Source organism: Hetaerina americana, unplaced genomic scaffold (assembly GCF_022747635.1).
Source record: "Hetaerina americana unplaced genomic scaffold, ioHetAmer1.1.p SCAF_3, whole genome shotgun sequence".
In the NCBI taxonomy this organism is placed as follows: Eukaryota; Metazoa; Arthropoda; class Insecta; order Odonata; family Calopterygidae; genus Hetaerina; species Hetaerina americana.
This window is the reverse complement of record NW_027286874.1, coordinates 109,758,541-109,777,030: the sequence shown is the minus strand read 5'-3', so window position 1 is coordinate 109,777,030 and position 18,490 is coordinate 109,758,541. Positions and strand designations below refer to the sequence as shown.

At 37.9% G+C, this 18,490-nt stretch overlaps 1 protein-coding gene across 1 annotated transcript in view; it reads right to left on the bottom strand.

The window, feature by feature from the left end:
- Positions 1-18,490, bottom strand: part of Nuak (Nuak family kinase 1) — a 68,948-nt gene that overhangs the window by 11,117 nt on the left and 39,341 nt on the right. Inside the window, exons 20-22 of the mRNA XM_071587960.1 lie at positions 6,899-7,315; positions 4,163-6,342; positions 2,396-2,740 (exon numbers count right to left, since the gene is read on the bottom strand). Of these exons, the coding sequence (XP_071444061.1) occupies positions 2,396-2,740; positions 4,163-6,342; positions 6,899-7,315 (2,942 nt within the window). The remainder of the gene's footprint in view (positions 1-2,395; positions 2,741-4,162; positions 6,343-6,898; positions 7,316-18,490) is intronic.

Below are 18,490 nucleotides of genomic sequence, written 5' to 3'. Positions count from 1 at the left end.
GATAGTGAATCACAAGGCATAAATTGTCCACATGATTTTATAATGCATAGTTGCAGTAAACTCCATGTAATCAGAATGATCACTTCAAACATTTTTCCACTAGCTTCATTTTTTTTCAGTGAGCCAGTTCAACATTCCCCCTCATGGGACTGTAATTCCACAGTAAAAATGTATGTCCCCTCCACAGATAAAAAGAACTTGCAATGCAAACAGAGAGTGGCTTCAGCATGACCTTACTACGTAGTGGAGGCTCTCTTAACTTCTCTCCCACAGAGCACCTCATGGGAACTGTTGGGCATGCCATTGCCATCCATAGGGTCTTAAAAATTACCAACTTCAATGGTGGAAAATAGTTCCTGAAACAAATCTACAAAACTTTATCCACTCAGATATGACTTTAAGCTGTAAATAAAATACAGTTTTTTTCTCAATTGTTTTTTTAACAGTTTTGGGCCCAAAAACCGCACTCATCTTGATAAATAAAATAATGTACTTCTGTCCTAATGCAAAGATATTTTAGCTGATTTTGAAAAAAATACTTATGAGTATTCATGAAACTGCATTTACTCCTCAAAGATTATTTAATTAAACACCTTGATGAATAAAAATAATTATTCTTTTCACAACACCTCTATTGAGGCTACATGTATTTTGTAACTATTTCATAACTCTAAACCTAGGTGTTGTTTTTATGCTTTCGTTTTCTGGAGAAAGCTTGGCTTGCTAGGAATAAAATGTGGGTGTCATCTTTTCATCAGGTTGCCAAAATGCATCCCCAGTTAACCTTTGCCCATCACAACAATTTTGGCTCAGCATCTGCAGCCTTCCCCTCATCCACATTAGAGGTCCCAACTATTCAGATTCTGTATCCTTCAATTTGTTGAAATCTATCAACAATTTGAAAGGAGTGAAAATTGGACCATTCTCATGTTAGATGAATTTTTTTAAGGGCTCATCGAGAGCATGGTTGCAATTTAACTGAATAGGTGCCAAGTAACACATTTCATCCCCTCATCCCAAAATTGAGAGCAGAGCAAAATGAAAATGAGAGCAGTAAGGAAAAAGGATGGGGATTGGCACGCTCATGGGTCTTGCTCGGTTCGCTCATCACACACCCCAACATTCTCTAAATCAGTTAAGTAATGGGCAGGCAATTTTATTTTTAAAGGAATCTGGGCCCATGATAGGACTACCATGCATGGAATTTCACGATCATATGCATATTCCAGCAATTATTCAATGTGGGCTCACAAGTGGTACTTCATGGCCAACACAACATTCCACAGTCTCTTAAGTTATGAGAAATATTTTTCTCAAAATTTAAGTGCTCTATAAAGTCATACAGACATATATTTCCACCAATTCCAGCCACCTGCCCTGCAAGAAATTTCCCATTAGGTGGTTCTCCTACCTCATTGCCCCATTGAAATGCGATTGTATTTTCCAGGGGAACTACAATATGGTGGGAAATTCAAATTGAAATTTGTACAGAAATAAGCGCTGCACCCTGTGTGTGTCTGTTATGTATGTATACATGATCATGACTGATAATGTTTTAAGGAGGTCTTTCATAATAAGTTGAAACCAAGAAGAAGTGTCACATTGGTGTGACATTGAAATCTCAAGATATGGGTTCTAACCAGCCAAGAAATATCCCTGCAGTCATGTGATTGAATTGTGAACTTAGGATTGATTCCCCTCTGGTGAGCACACAAATGTAAGATTAAAGATTATAGTGCACAGTGGACAAACTCATCAAATCCAGGTGTTGGCTAATGCTTTCTAAACAGTGAAATTTCTCATTCTCTATAAGAGATTTAAATATAATAACTATTACTTGTCACATTCATAACATGTGGTATCCAGATGCACTAAAGCTAGTCAGTTATGATACACTCTTTAAAGCATTTTTTCACTAAATATAACCAGTTTATTTCATGTTTTATCGTTAAAAGTTTATTTTAATTTATTAGTACACAGCATATATGGGTTAGAGTGGACTAAAAATCAAATTCATTAAATACATAATGGAGCTCGCCCCGAATTCCAGAGCCATTTGATGCAAGAAGGATTAGCCCAAAGTGTCGGCTCATTGTTAAATGATCAATATTTGGGGCTCATGCGAGTTTGGAAAAAATGTCAACAGTTTTGCCAAATTTAATGTTGGTTGCACTAGTGCTTCATAGCATGCAAATAAACATATCAAAAAGTTTCCAAACAAGCAAAAAAAAAACTCTACATATATACAAAAAGGTTCAGAATAGAAACGTCATCTGAGAACTAATCTTGATATCAAATAAATATTTTTAATAAAAGCATGGGTGTCAGGGATTCGTCTATCTTGCACTGAAACTGGAAATATAATTCCCTCAGAGAGTGAAGGATGGCCACTCACCCAAAGGTCAGAGGCCGAGTAAATAAGGGAGGAGGAGTGTCGTGATGAGGGGCGATGTTGGCTCCTCCTCCTCAAGGGCACGTCGTTGAAGCGGCAGTAGAAGCTCTTACGCCGAATGCGATCTCCCACACTCTCCTCCGAGTCGTCAACGACTGAGTCATCGCAACCCAATCGCTCTCCGCCCGCATCCACGGGGGGGGGAGGGGAGTGCAAGCTCCGGGGGTCTGTGGCTACCATTGCGTCACCACCTCTGGCAAACCTCGACCCACCGACCCTCTCCCCACCCACCGAATCAGCAACACCTCCATCCGAGCAGGCAGACCAGGATGAAGAGTCTAGGCTATCCTGGGGGCACACACGTCCAACAGGTGGAGAGACGCAGTCATTGGGGGGGGGAACACCATGAGGGAGAGGGGGGGGGGGAGTCTGAGCGTGCACTGTTCAGAAACACTCAAAATGGACCGAGGCACCATTTCCAGGAATCAATGAGAACAGTTACTCCCAAAGCATTTTCTTACATTAAAATTGAAATTAAATCAATGAGCCATTGGAATGTATAATAAGAGTTGATTATCTCACAGCATTGCGAAATAATGTATTAGACTTTGCAATTCTAGGAGTTTAAAGAGAGCTGGGATTGAAATACTAGCTAAAAATTCATGAGTAAAATTATTATTTTGAGGCCTTCTTCTGGAATGTTTATCAAAAATTTCCCACTGCAATATTATTTGCATAAATCTATTCATTCAGTTTACAACACAGCCAGATGTTGCAATGTAAGGAGGAGTCTTCAGTGGAATAGTATGATCATTAGTGCATCAAAGCTGAGTTGAACAGGACTAATGAGTTCCAAAAAACTGTGAGAGATGGCATGACAGTAACTTTTAATTGAGTCATCTGCTAAATATGCATTACAATGCAACAATTTCAGAGTGTAATTATCATTCACCTTGACTGAGATTCAAATCCAGATCCCTCAATGTCTGGCCAAGTATTTTAGCCAGTTAAGCTATTGAGGCATACTCTTAACACTTTGAGATTTTGGGAGCTTTAAAGGAACAAGATGCTGAGAATAAACACAATACATGCAATGCCACATAAAGGTCCCAAAATCTCGGAGTGTAAGAGGATGCCTCGATAGTTTAACTGGCAAAAGCACTCGGCCAGACATCGAGGAATCCGGGTTTGAATCCCGGTCAAGGCGAATGACTTTTACACTGTGAAATCATTGAATTACTAATGAGGTTGTATTCAGATGTGGGCAAGGTGTTACAATTTAATTTGTTGAATCATAGAACAGGGAGCTATATAAATATATCCTCTGCGGTATGAAGAACTAATTAATTACTAATGTGAATGAACATTGCACTGACATTATTCTTATTCAACGTCACAAGATGTATACAGCCAAAGTTCAGTCTGCTGTGGGTACTGAACGCATATCTGTACAATTATTTATAGTGTGAGTTGAAATGTTAAATGTTAGTTTGTAAATGGTTTTAACTGTGAAGCGGTGTTATGCTGCATGGCTATGGGCTTGTGCTGAAAACTGATGCAATGGAATGATGCTCACTATGCAAACACCATCAATGACTTGATCAGAAACAGTAAGCAAAAACTTGCATGACCATATCACAATGCTGAACCATCCAAACTTACATGTAAAATCAAAAACTTCATCAGTTTGTAAATTGCAATGAAAGCATATGGTAAAAACTCATAGAAATGAGTTGAAGATTAAGCATAGTAAAGAAAAAAGAAACTCACTTGAGTAAGAGTCCTATCAAGCCGTTGTTTTGTTGTGCCATTCGTTGGCAATGCCTCTTCCAACACTCCAGATGCCACCACTTTGGAGTCATTCAGCAACCGAGGACAGCCACCCACACTCTTCAAATGATCAGATCTAAAAACATCCCTATCACTAGAACCAAGCGAAGAACTAAGCAAAGAATGAGTTTCGGGCACAAGAGAACTTGGTGCTTTCAAGCTAGGTTTGGTGGAAATCCCGCCACTTTCTTTTCTCATAGGCTTTGGGAGAGTGATTGTGACATCATAGTTTTTATTTTCAGGTGGTGGCACAGCAGCACTTTCCTTTTTGCCTTCTTTCTTTGAGCGAGGGGATTTCTTCTCGCTAAGGCATTCAATGCATGCTTCTTCACTTGCCTTTTCAATCTTTGATGTCTCTTTATCTTTCTGCTGCAGCAGCAATTTCGATTTGGCTGCATTTGATTTTTCCTTTGCTGCCTTGGAAGACTTTTTTATTTTTTCAGACTTACTGACTGATGTCTTCTTTGGAGTGGGTTCAGGTTGGGATGGTAAAGATTTAGGTTCACCACCACTGTCTACATTGCATGTACCTCCGTCCACTGTGGAGACAGTGCAATTAGCAATCGCAAGCAGTATGTCATCTGGAACTGTTTTCTCATATGCAAGTGACTGTGTTCGACGAACCCTCTTGCTGCGATTTACTGGAGTCACCTGCTCAGCTTCGTTCCTTCTGAACATTCCCAAAACTGAACTCACTTTGCTGCTCAGCTTTCCACCTACTGCAGTGTCCATGTCCTTTCCTTGAGCACTGCTCACCTCCCCTCCAGCACCATTCAAACTCATTTCATTCACCTGTAACTTCCCCAGGGATGAACCACCACACACACCATAATGTGCCAGTTCGCCAGAACTCTGGCTCTTGGATGGACGTCCCCTTTCCTCAATCCCAACTGCCCTCTTTAACAGCCCCGACTCGGACACCTCCTTTCCCCTCTCCCTCTGCAACAGAGAGTTTATGGCCCTATCAACTCGACTCGAACTCCTCTTGCTTCCATCCAGATTAACAAAATCATCTGGACCCATCGCCTTGGCCTTCCTCACTTCTGCCGCTAACTTGGCAGAAGTGAGGCACTCTGGGGGGATGGCACCATCCAAGGCATTGTGCACAATCGGTGGGCACTCTCCATCGACTGGAGCCACCTTCCTGGACTTCTCCCCACCACGCAACCTATCCAGCTGTTTCTCGAGAGAATGGAGGAAGCCAATCTTGGAGGTTTCCTTGTGCTTGCGTTCCTTTTCGGCATCGGCTGCTTCCATGTCCTTCTTCTTGGCAAAGGCACTCTCTTCCCTTGGTGTATCAAAGAAATCTGGCCGCAAAAACCGAGAAATGCGGTGGCGACCCTTCTTCTTCTGGCTTGCCACTGCCTCGCCACCATCATTCGCCTCCGGTGCCTTGGCCACCCCCTCCTCACCTTTCGCCACCATCGTGCAGTGGGGTGGGCCCCCGTTCCACGATTCAGTCATGCCTGCCACAGGCAGGTTTAGTGAGTGGGGGCGTGGGGGAGGGCCCTGCGACACATCCTCCCTGCAGTCAGATTCACGCTCATTGTCGGCCCTCAACGGACTCCTCCCCCGGACATCTCGGGCGGCCAGCAATGCCTCCAAATGTCTCTCCTTCATCTGAAGAAGCCTTTCAAGGATGGGCCTCTCGGGTGAGTTGGAGCGGCTCTCAGTCAGGGAACTGGTTCCTCTTCTCGATCTGTCGCTACCCTCCAGACTCTCACTGATGGAGCTTGTTCCCCGCCTTGAGTGCTCACTGCTGCTCTCCAAACTGTCAACCAGTGATGAGCTCATGCCCCTTCTTGACCTCTCCACGCTTGAGTCCCTCTTGGACGATGAAGAACGAGATCGAATGTCTGAAATGTTCCTAAGGGTCCCTGCGTAAGATGATGTGTCTGTCTTGATACTCTTAGAGTCAACAGCACCATTTAAGATGGGTGCTGGGTCTCTGCCTAGAGAGGATGATCTACTTCTCAGTGTGACAGGGATTTCTCGTCTTTTCCTTAGTGCCTCCAAAGAAGCCATTCTTTCATCTCTTCGATCGGAATCAGGCGACCTTAGGCCATCGTAATAGGATGATGGTCTTCTCTCTCCATCATTCCATGACGTCTGTCTAGCAACTGAAATAGATGAACAAATATACTCAATAGTTGATTTGTTATTCTCCCTTTAATTGTTTTATGACCCTAAACTCGAGCATTAAAATGTCTTAGTGTAAACAGAATTGAGTTTTCAAAGCTTGTTACTATTCATTTAAATCAGGTTTAGCAATCCCAAACTGTGGAACACAATCCACAGAAATGCTTTAATCTTACTCTAGAACTCACACAAGTTTTTGACCGAGGTTGTTGTTAAGTTACCTAAATTACGTTTAAGTTGCCCTCAATCAAAGCCTTTCGCCGAATTTGGGTTAGATCCCTATTTGAGGAAGAGAAATTCAAAATGAGTCATGAAAAGGGTTCATCCTAGGACATATGGCGCAAAGAATGCAGTTATTTAACTACTTCATTAAGAAATTTTATCATCATGCTAAGTGGCATTTTTGTTCATTTCCATTTAAAGGGAGCAATGTAGTTTATCCAGAAATGGTACTTAATTAGTGTCAATAAAATGCTTTAACCAATCAGCAAGTCAATCATGCAGCTTTATGAACAAGTTACACGTATGGAAACTCACATCTCCTTCCAAAGTTAGGGGGCAGCTCATCCTCAGACGGTGACATTGTTGCAGGAGGAGGGCCTGGCTTGCCATAGTAAGGGTTGCTAATTGGAGGAGCGCCATTCAAAGTAGTCCCATTTCTCAGGTTTTCCCTCCGTATTGGAGGCAGGTTTGATGATGAACTGTTGACACCAATTGCATTGGAGAGGCGGCGTAGGTTCTGCTGGTGGGAGGAAGATGAGGAGGAGAGAGAGGAGGACGATGAAGAGGTGGGTGGAGGGGCGAGGAGGGCACTGGCATGAGCAGGTGGGGGCAGGTCATGCTGAAACCGCTTGGAAAGGCTTGAGGTGAGACGAGATGCTAGGGAAGACGACCTGGCATTAGACTCTTGGGCCCCATTTTTCCTTCCGTCTTCTTGTTCACCTGAATCAGAACCTGCAGTTTATACATCCACCATTGGCATAGATTAATTTATGTGATCAAATTTTCCATAACTTTGTACCTATGCCTGTAAAGACTGTTAGCATAAAGTTTTAATAATATTCATGATAATGAGGGAACATGTTTAATCAAGTCATTCAACAGAATAAACAAATATGATCTTTCAGCTGTGCTGGAGGAAAATTAAATTTTCATTGAATGAAATCATAGCAGCTACCATGACATGTTAGAACTTAATCATAAATTAAGAGCTCAGTTTGTAGCTGGATGCTTCCTTTACTCAAGTTTTACTCCAGCAAGATATATTGACTGCATTTAATAATGCATGACGCATTGCTTGATTAGTCTTTTTTTAATGTTGACTTCATGTACTACCAAAGTTTAAATTAAAATACTAGACTAATTTAACAATCCGACTTCACTTTCCTCAGGTAATGGATATTTACAAGACCTAAAAATGGCACTCAAGAAAGAAGAAGTGGGAAATTATTATTAATTAATAGCGCATGATTATCATTTTTTGAAAAAAATATAAATCTGAAAATGAGCTGGGCAACAAATGCTGCATGAAAATTCTGTAATTTTGAATAGCAAGAACTGCTGCAATTATTAATAGCCACCGAAAATTAATACAGCTTAACAATTAATTGGAATAAACATCTTCAACTTTGACTATCTCCCGCGCAGTGGGTAAATATCATGATGATCATTTCAATGTGGAAAAAGTTAACTAATAGTTGTAAATATAGAGGCTAATTCATAAATAAAAATTGATATCAAAATAAGAGGATCAGCATTATTGGAAGCAATATTATTCAAATTTCATGATACTTGATTCTAAAATTTTCATAATGTCACTTTTCTATGGAAGAATTATATAATGTTAAAGATATCCTAATTTAATCTTTTACTTTCTGCAGGTGTTGTACAAAAGTATAAAATTCTTAAATCAAATACCTCATTTCAAAACTTTTGGGATGATTAAATTGTTTTGTCACAGAATACTTTGGGCAAAAATTCCACATATGGTTTAAGCTGGGTATAGAAGTATTGAATCATGAGCAATTACATGTGGATAATATCACCTGGTATTTTCAATGGCCAATTGAATGCCCAAAGCATACAAATGCAAGATTTTCCCACACTAGATTTGGAGCAAAAATAATCCACACTCATATCATATTTATTTCAATTGGAAGCATACATTTATTTACTCACACACATTTAACATAAGCACTTAATCAACTGATAAAATAACTTCATGAGCAAATGAAAACAATAAACTCAGGCTTTGAATGCTAAGGAAATGCATTTGTGAAATTGCATTCCAATACTATATTCTATAGAGGATTGAATAGGAAAGCATGAATAATATAACTTTATTAATTCACTACTTAAATGAACAGCCAGAGACATATTGCTAAACCACCATAACATATGTGCTAGAGATGAAGACTGAATTAAATGCCTACTTAGAGAAGTTAATAGAAACCTAGTTTTTTAATATTGGCAATAATATGGCTACACTTTAAGGCCAGATGTTTAAAACCTATCATAAAAAGATCTGCATTTTGTTTCCATGGAGATTTTATGAGATAGAAAGTATTATCAGTAGCAATGATCCTAACTGGCATCTAGTTTTTTGCTCAAGGTACAAATTTTAATCTTGTTTTCTGGTTGGACTGCACCATTATCATAAGAATAATAATATTAATATTTCGCATGTAGATGCCACTTTGGAGCTTTTGGCTCACAACTCTTTCCATTCCTCCACACATTACTCCCTGCAATCCCTGACTGGAGTGGTGGAGTGTAAGATTTTTGCCATTGCTATGGATTGCAACAATCTTTGCTTTTTAAAATACACAGCAGTATAAAAGACAAATTCCACCTTTAATTACAAAGATGTGAGACTTAAACACCTTTTCATGTTGAATCTATGACCCTGTGAAAGTTAATTTAGAACTAGAACCAATCGGAAGTTTAATTAACCTATCTATAATGGATCATGCTTGAGAAGTACTGGAAGGGTTGCAGGGAGAGAGAAGAATTTTATTCGTAGAGATTTAATGAAGGCTAAAACCTATTTTTTTCTTATCTCTAATTCTAAGCAACGACCCTCGTCAACTAAGTCTTTATTGAGTCATCCACCTAAAACCTGCATTATACTTATTGAAAATTTTGGTATAACTGGCCATCTCAATTGCATTCAAATTATCATTTTTCCACATGTTCCAATACTAACTTTCACCATCTTTCTTGCAAAATGACTCTTTTGTCTAGTTCCATCCAAATGGATGATTCTATATGCATTGAGAAGGGCAGTGAACTCAGGGACTACTTCAGGTGCCAGAAACTTTCGAAATTGTTGATAATTCATCAGCCTTGGTTTTATTATGACTTGAAATCCTAAATTTTATTGCCAATTTGTGAAAAAGATCATTGATCATTTACCTAATGAAAAACATTGCATATGTTATTCACAATTTATTAACAAAAGAGCTTGATCCTGTGTATTTTTGACACAATGTCACGTATAGTATTCCGATTTTAGCAACTACACTATATTTCCCTTGCATGACCTTAACCACCACATCTGCTCCCTTGGTTGCAAGATTAAGAGATTAAGTCCTCCTGCAGAGGAAATCACTCATTACTAGTAACTGTGACTTGGTTTTTCCTTGCACCACCTTGTATTTGAAATGTTCACTGGCATTTTAATTTGCTTGCATGACCTCATTAGTTCAGCAGTTTGCTTGCATATTAATAAATAATTTTCATCCATATTTTTATCAAAGTTGCATCAACAAATGCAAATATAGCATGACTACATACATCTTTTCATAAAAAATGTTTAAAGAGTTTTAACAAATTGAAAATTATTTCTAAAAGAGACAGAAATTCAAAATCTCTTCATGTCTTTTTACAATAATTGATTATATTCTCAACCCATTCCAAGATGTAATGCAGAAACCCTAGCTAATGGTGGCCCATGTCAGTGATATAAAACTAGTCATCGAGTATGGATCAAGTGGGTGATTTTGTAGAGACTGTGAGCTCTTGTTATATTGAGCTTCCATAGTAGTTTCACAATTGTAAACTTAAATATTTGCATCTTGTATAATAAGGTTGTTATTTATAAGAATGAAAGCAAAACAAAAACATTAGATGCATTTGCAATTAAAAGAGAATATAACAAAGTTTGAACTCAACACAATGAAGTGACATCAAGTCATTGAATAGGGTGCATGTTCTCATGTCTCAATCATCTGAAGCCAACATCATAAGTTATGAACTGCTTTTATTAAGTTCAGTGGCATGGTATATGATTCACATATGGCATTTTTTTGCAATACCTTTGTCCTCCTCCCAGAATTCTCATTGGCCATTAATAAGGAAAGCAAATTCAGTACCCGTACGTCTCTCAACATTTTTGGAGATCAAAATATCCTTTCCCTGGGATATCCCTTGAGCACACAATAACATGATAAGAGCAAACCTATCACCTGATGTAATTACCATTCTCTTCCCACTAATGTCTTTTTTATTCTCATATGACAATAAACTACGGTACTATTCTCAGTCTTTCCATGTAAACATCTTCCTTCAAACAAAGGTTGGCCTTTTTACCATATAATCAAAGGATATCCTTTTCTGAAAATTTTTCTTCAACTCACATCACTGGATTATGCTTCATGGTGGATCAACACTTTAGCCAATGACTGTGCATTAGGGTCAAACAAAAATATTTTAGTCTATCAAATGGTAAAAGTACCCATAAGTTTCTTATATTTCTTATAATAAAAATGCAAAACAAGGTCTGATCAGTGACAGCAATATAACTTTGATTCTAGTATGCGCTACTCTTTGAGTTGAGTGATAAGCCAATATGAAGAGAATGGATGGCAGAGTATATGGCAAAATAAAGCAGATAAGAAGGCTCAAATAACTATAGACAGAATTTTGGAAAATGAGTCAGGTAAACAGATGCTGTTTCAGTCACTACTGCTAGAATAGAAAATGTTCATAATTATCACTGCAAAGTAGGTCATTCACAACAAGAAAATTTTATATCTATTATTTAAATCACCATTCAGTCACCAGATGATGAAGGATCAAATAATCATTCACATGACTATGCTTTGCCAACCCCATAAACAATTAATTGTGCTTGTGGTACTCCTCCTCACTCTTATCCCAAGTGACACAATATCCTTGGATAGCAGTGTGAAAGAGAATGAATGGACCCTCAAATTTGTAAGTTGTCCTTATATTTAAGGTACTCTTTTCAAAAATATAGTCAATTTGAATATTTGAGTCTATGGTGGCAAAGAGGTAATGATTGTCACCTTGACGTGAAATGATCATTTCATCATTTCTGGCTCTCCCTCCCTCATGAGTTAAAAATGCCTCCTTTTCCCCCGAACTATTAAAAAAATATGCCACAATATCCACTCTACAATTAGTCTTCCCATTATTTAAGACAAAAAAATGATTTTTTGGTAACTTAAATCAACAACATCCCCTTGAATGAAATAAAGATTTTCACAGACTTGAGCAATGATTTTGCATTTTTTTTTTAGTTTGGTACTTTTCAACCACCCATTTAGAGATGCCTGGACTTCCAAAATATTTCATTCGCCCAATATGAAAGCATATTAGATGTCAACTTCTTATCTGACTCCCTCCATCAACACATATCATTTAATTCCTACATTAATAAAAGGAAACCAAAACAGTAGAACACATGTTGCCAGAAATGAAACGCCATTAGAATCAAACTGGGTTACATTTCCCAAAATATTCACTACATTACGGAAAAATGCCACATTCAATTCTCTTTTTAAGAGATACTTAAATTGCAACAAGAAAAAGTACAATGAGAAAACCCATACATGTGTGGATGAAAATTCTTCACATTATGATTCCTAGTAGAAAACCTTCTTCAAACTGCTCCAAATAAAAAACATCAATCAATCAATAGACTAAACTGTATTAATTGATCCATTGCTCACATCATGCTGAAAAAATGAAACAGGATTTCCAAGCAATGAAGTTACTACTGATAAGAAACCATTAGCCTACCAAAGAGTGTTTTTGACTCAAATTTTAACATTTACCTGGAAAATCAGTTAACATGGTGTTTGGTGTTATTGTGGCAACAAGGCATGAAAATGCCAAAAATAAATAATTATATCAAACAAAATGTGCCAAATAATACAGGATTTGTTATAAACTAAGCAACTCAGATTAGGAGAGGAAGTAACATTCGTAAGTATGTTCACAGCAGTGTTACAATGACACACCTTTGCAAATAAAGAATGTATTTCAGAAGGATATCATGGGAACAGGAGATGAAAATTTATTCAAAATTAAAACCTATGATTTACAAAAGAAAAAAATTAAACAGGCTTTGCATATTTATATCTGATTTAATTCTTTCGAATTACACATCCGATTAGCATCACAAGCTTTCTGGATGGAAAAAAAATTCTTTAACACAACTATCAAAGAAAGACAATCAGAAAAATATATACATTTTTCATCGCAAAGCCTTATTCACATGTTCAATTTTTCATTCAAGTAGCAGATATTAATCATTTTATTAGCTCCAAGACTGATGCTATCAGCAAAATTTCCTCACTATCACTAGAATAACAACAAGTGGGCAATCATTCTATTAGCCATAAGGAATTTTTCAGTGTAGGTACTTAAGGCTTGGAAGTGTTGAAACATGTTAAGAAGAGCCCATGCATTTCTAAGCATACAAATACTTATATAACCACACTCTGATAAATCAAATGGTTGAATATAAGAGTGTATACACATTTTTGTACCAAAACAGGCCTCTAATGCCCCAAATAATCTTTTTGACAGAAAAGGGAGGGGTAATGTAAATTATAGTTGTTATGGGTTATGGATAGTTTGATTTGCTAATGAAAGTATGATTTCCTGAAAGAAGTTTCGCAGTGGTTACAATTAAGCCATTTTCCATTAAACTATACGGCCATTCTGTGCCACTCAAATTTTTAACGCTGCATGCCTCTCTCACCTTATTCAAGAGCACTACGAAAGGACGAATGCTGCCAAATAACAGCATGCAACACATCTCCAAAGCAGTCAATGCACTATGATGTGGCCACAAATTTTATCAACCACTGCCTATTCTTCATTGATGACATGACAAGCTTGGCACCATCACCACCTTGACAATATACCGCCCAGGGAAGGATAGCTGTTCCAGCTACAGCAGTTAAAATAACCAACATGCCAAAATTCTGTGGCACATGAAATCAATACCTACTTGTAATTTGAGCTTGGGGACTTTTTTTTGGTCATTTAATATTTTTGAAAATGTTTCATTGTTTTTGAGAGCAAATGAATAAATAAAAGTCAAATTTTTTCGTTACTTAATTTAATTTATTTGACAGGGTGAAACTCAAAAGAACCCTTCAGGAAAGCCATATGCATTTCTCGAAAAAAGAACTATCAGAAAAAGAATAAATTCAATATGTTCAGAGGAATTATCACTCCTTTTTGATAGAAGTAATCATGAAATCCATTTAATAAACAAGGTCATCTCATGATTTGTCTCAACTTTATTTTCGTGCAAACAGAGTGCCACATGGACTGTCGGGGTTCAGACAATTAGAACTCAATTTACGGGGTCACACTTCATTGAATAGCCATCGAGTGACATTTTATGGCTTTCTTGAAAAAATAAAATAGCTGACTATGCTGGTGGACAAACAAGTTTAGTTTGGTCCCAGTTTATAAATAGCTTAAACACTAGTACTAAGAGTAAATTTAATGAGTATAACTTTGGAAATCGGAAGGATATGGATTTACCTTAATTCAATGAAAATTATTCTATTTTTTTAGCATTGTTTACTGGTGCAAGAGTCAGGAACAGAAGATTTGAAAAGCAAGTTAAGTCATACTACTTGGTTGATTCCTGCCATCAATGCATAAAACCCTTCAATTATATCAAACCCCAGTACAAACAGAGGCACACACAAAAAATTATAAATTCATGAAAAAATATGACAATAATTATGTAATTTCATGATGCATTTAACTAAAATATCACACAGTAAATTTCTCATTATGTCCTCATTCATGATTTTGGCGATTACAACAAGAACATTTTTTTTAATTCCATCATATATTGATTGCCAACTTATTTAAAAATACAATTAACCTCGGTTTCAATGTTTCAGTCCATGCACCTGGGCAGTTCATGCACTTTTTATTAAATATTTCTTCATTTAATTGAAATGAAATCTGGCTTGGTGATAGGACTCTCAGTCCTATACTCGGTTTGCCAATATCTCTATTCCTTGAAGATGCCTCACTTGACCTTTATTCCTTTTTTAAACTCTTTTGATCAATACACAAACAGCGGTGCACAGTTACTGAGGTCCAAGCAGGGAAAATTATATAATACAACAGGATAGGACACCAAGATGATGCAATTAATTTTGGGAAGTTGATACAATAGAAGAGAACTGTAAAGAGATTTTGGCCAACACTCACACGTTCAAATTCCTTCAGGTCATGGTCAAAAATATTACAGGTGCTATCCACTTCTAGTTTTCTCGTCGCTTGTTGCTTTATAGTGTCTTCCACATCTTCCCAGTGATGTCCCCTCATCACATTTTTGCATTTTGGGGGAATAGGAAATAAGTCGCAGGGGGCGAGAGCTAGTGAATAAGGAGGATGATCAAGGATCAAGGTGATTGAATTTTTTTGCCAGAAACTGACCAGCAATCAATGCTGAATGTGCAGGTGCATTGTCATGGTGAAGGATCCATCCATCCATCACCTTGAGTCAAATTTGGTCGCAGACGACGCACGCGATCTCTCAAACGCATGAGAACTGTAGGATGGTAGAACTCAGTATATAATGTTTGTCCTTCAGGAAGAAATTCAATGATGAACAACAGCTTCAACATCATAGAAAACCAGGAGAATGACTTTTGATTTTCGAACGACTTTTTCTTGATTTTTTGGGTCTATTAATCCAATTGAAAACGGCTGTTTTCTTCAGCGCATTATCACCTTGAACAGCTGTTAATATTTCAGTAATTTCTTGATAACTTTTACCGCACTTCAACAATTAACTTGTAGTTGATTCGTTGCTCCATGATTTTGCTAATTTCCATTTGCGACAAACAGTTAAAACAAGGACAAAAGAAACCAGCATAACTGGCATACCACACGCACAGCTTCAAGATCAGCTAAGTGCAGACGGCTGGCTTATTGAGGTCTCAGGCAACCAGTACCGCTAGTGGGCCAGGGGCTAATAGTCCACGCCATGGCCGCCAGATTGTGCCATTTTGCATGTTCATTGGATAGACCTCATATGTTGGTTGACAGAAATTTAACTCTGGGCTGGGGCAAGTGATGTCCACATGCCCCAGCCCAGAGTTTTTCTCGTCAGTAACTCCACCAGTCACTTGCCCATACCCCTCTTATAGTCCCCCTTCTATCTTCTCCTTCCACACCTAGTTTTCCCAACACTCCCCCCGTTTCCCATTTGCAACACAGCGCCTTAAGCTTTGACTTTTTCCATTTTATGAACAATTCTCAAAAACTGCAATTTGAAAAGGAGAGACAACCTCTTACATGAGGTTATGAACAGTAGCGATTCCATCATGCACATTACTCCAGGTTTGAATTGATGCATCAGGGGTGGAAGAAGGGTCTATGAAGCCTCTATCTCGCCCCAGTAAAGTCATTAAATAAATAAATGCTTTCTTCCTTTATACAAATTTTGTATACAAGTAGTCCCTGGGTTATGAATGAGTCGACCTACAACATTCCACAGCAATAGGCTCTCAAGCTCTCCATATAAATAACTTTTAATTAAATTAATAACTCAGGAACTAGCTTCTTCTGAATATTTAAACAACCAGCACAATATAAGCAGTTCATTGGAACAAAATCTTTGTGCTAGCAGCCAGTGCTATTGGTAATGCAACTAATTATTCACAGACCAATTTTTCCAATTTTGTGAGTCTGTGATTACTGTTATGACCATGATTTTATTATCACATATAAGTAATTATAGTATTGCTATTACAATTATTACCATATAATATGCACTGTTCTTCAAGTATTGGAGCTACATGCAAATCTATCCTAAAGATGTTCTCAGGAATGCATTTCATCTGTCATCCAGGGATTGCTTAGACACCAATAAAGCATTATTGCATACAAAATGAAATATTCCACATAATCTAAATAAAATTCTGCCCATTAGGTTGTCAGCTAATATATTCATTTCTCTGTCAAAAACTAATTGAATACTAAAAATTTAAACATTTAAAAAATTTTTATGCACAACTCACTGCAACTGGTTTCATAAGGAACACATTTGTAAAACAATCTTGAATGAAAAATTGATCATGCAACAGGAAATAATATGAAGCTTATAATTTTAATTTCAATCACCCAATGATTACACCTTCTTACAAAAGTTTACAAGCCATTTTATTAGCTTTAAAAGAATGACCAAACTACATATATCCTTGAAAAAAAAAAAAGGGTTTAAAGGTTGGAACAAATAGAATGGACTTCCTCTCAAGCAAAAAAGCAGGCAAATAAGAATTAACAGATGAAACAAGAGAGAGAGAGAGATAGAGATAGAGTGGAACACTGTACCACAGCATCATCATCGGGAGCAATTGATGTCTCTCTCGCAGATGGCGGTGGAGTCGGGGGTGGGGGTGGGGGGGGGGGCAATTAGCGGATCTGATGGGCTGGCATCTTGTTCACTCAGACACAGGGCAAGGAGGAGAGGTGGCAGAAGTGGGAGGGAGGGGAAGAGAGGGAGGAAAAGGTGTGGAGTGGAGCAAAGTGAATGGCAAGCTTTGAGCAAGTGGCTCACGCATTGGAAGACAGAGGCTGGAGGAACATCAATCACACTGCACATGAAGGGTTGTACACCCAAATCGTATGCACTAACTTTGCAATTATAAAAGGTTTCATGAAGAGGCTTGAGAGCCAAGCGCAAGGCCACTATCCTCTTTTAAACTTGAAAAAATTCAATATTCCCATTAAATTCTCTTATTTTAACATGCAACAGAAAGCATATAGGCATAACCTCAATGAAAATATAGATGATACTCCACAAATTCAAACTTCCCATGCCTATCTCTGAGATGTATACAGTTTTATAAGTGACAGTGTGTAAATGACAGGAAAATTGAACTTTCAACATGAAACTAAAGCAAAAATCATAAAATATATTTTCATTAAAAGTATACTATGGACCCGTTTCTTGATATCATTTTACAAAGCCAAGTGCATGGAAAAATATTGAAAAATACTTACTCTAAAGTTTTCATAGCTAATCTGAAACATGAGTGCTCTATGTACATACATATTTGTATAATAAAAGAATAAAACTTTGTAACATCTTCCACTCTATCAACATGCTCATTAAATTGAATGCACTTTAAAAAGGACACATAGAATTTCATTCCCTGTAAAGGTAGTATATTCCTACACAAAGTGAGCTTCCACATTAAATCTATTAATTTGACATTTCCTGCCAAATCTCAGTAGCTGTGCTTTAAGAATGACTGCTTTGAGCAAAGGGTTGATAGAGAGGTCAGTATGATGTTCCCCCAGTTAAGGTGGATCTGGGTCGTGGGAGCGTGTTGGAGGTTGTAGTGGATGGGATGGAGGGGTCAGCCAAACCCCCCTGAGAATATCCACCCCCCCGGGTGGATATCCCCACCCGCATAGCCCCACCCCCAGGGACCCCCGATGCCGACAGCCGCCCCCCGACGGGCACATGCAACGTCACACGCACACTAGAGCCAGGAGGCACTGCAACCAGAGAACACAAGACAGACAAGGCTCGTACCAAAATCATCCTCTTTTAAAAGACCAACAACATACAACTACATGCGAGTTCCAACTACTAGTAAACAAATCAGCAACTGAGTGTTTCTGTTGTTCAAAATAAATGTTACAGTGTGCTCAATGTAACAGTGATTGCTCAGGGCTGTTCCTATTTAAGTAATACTAGATAAAGTTAACATCACAGTTTTCTATTCTAGGCAGTCAAATGGATTCCTTAGCTCCAAGCATTCTGTAGAGGACACATGTTATCAATTAATCTTTAAAAATATTTCACAGGTTGTAATCTATACTTAA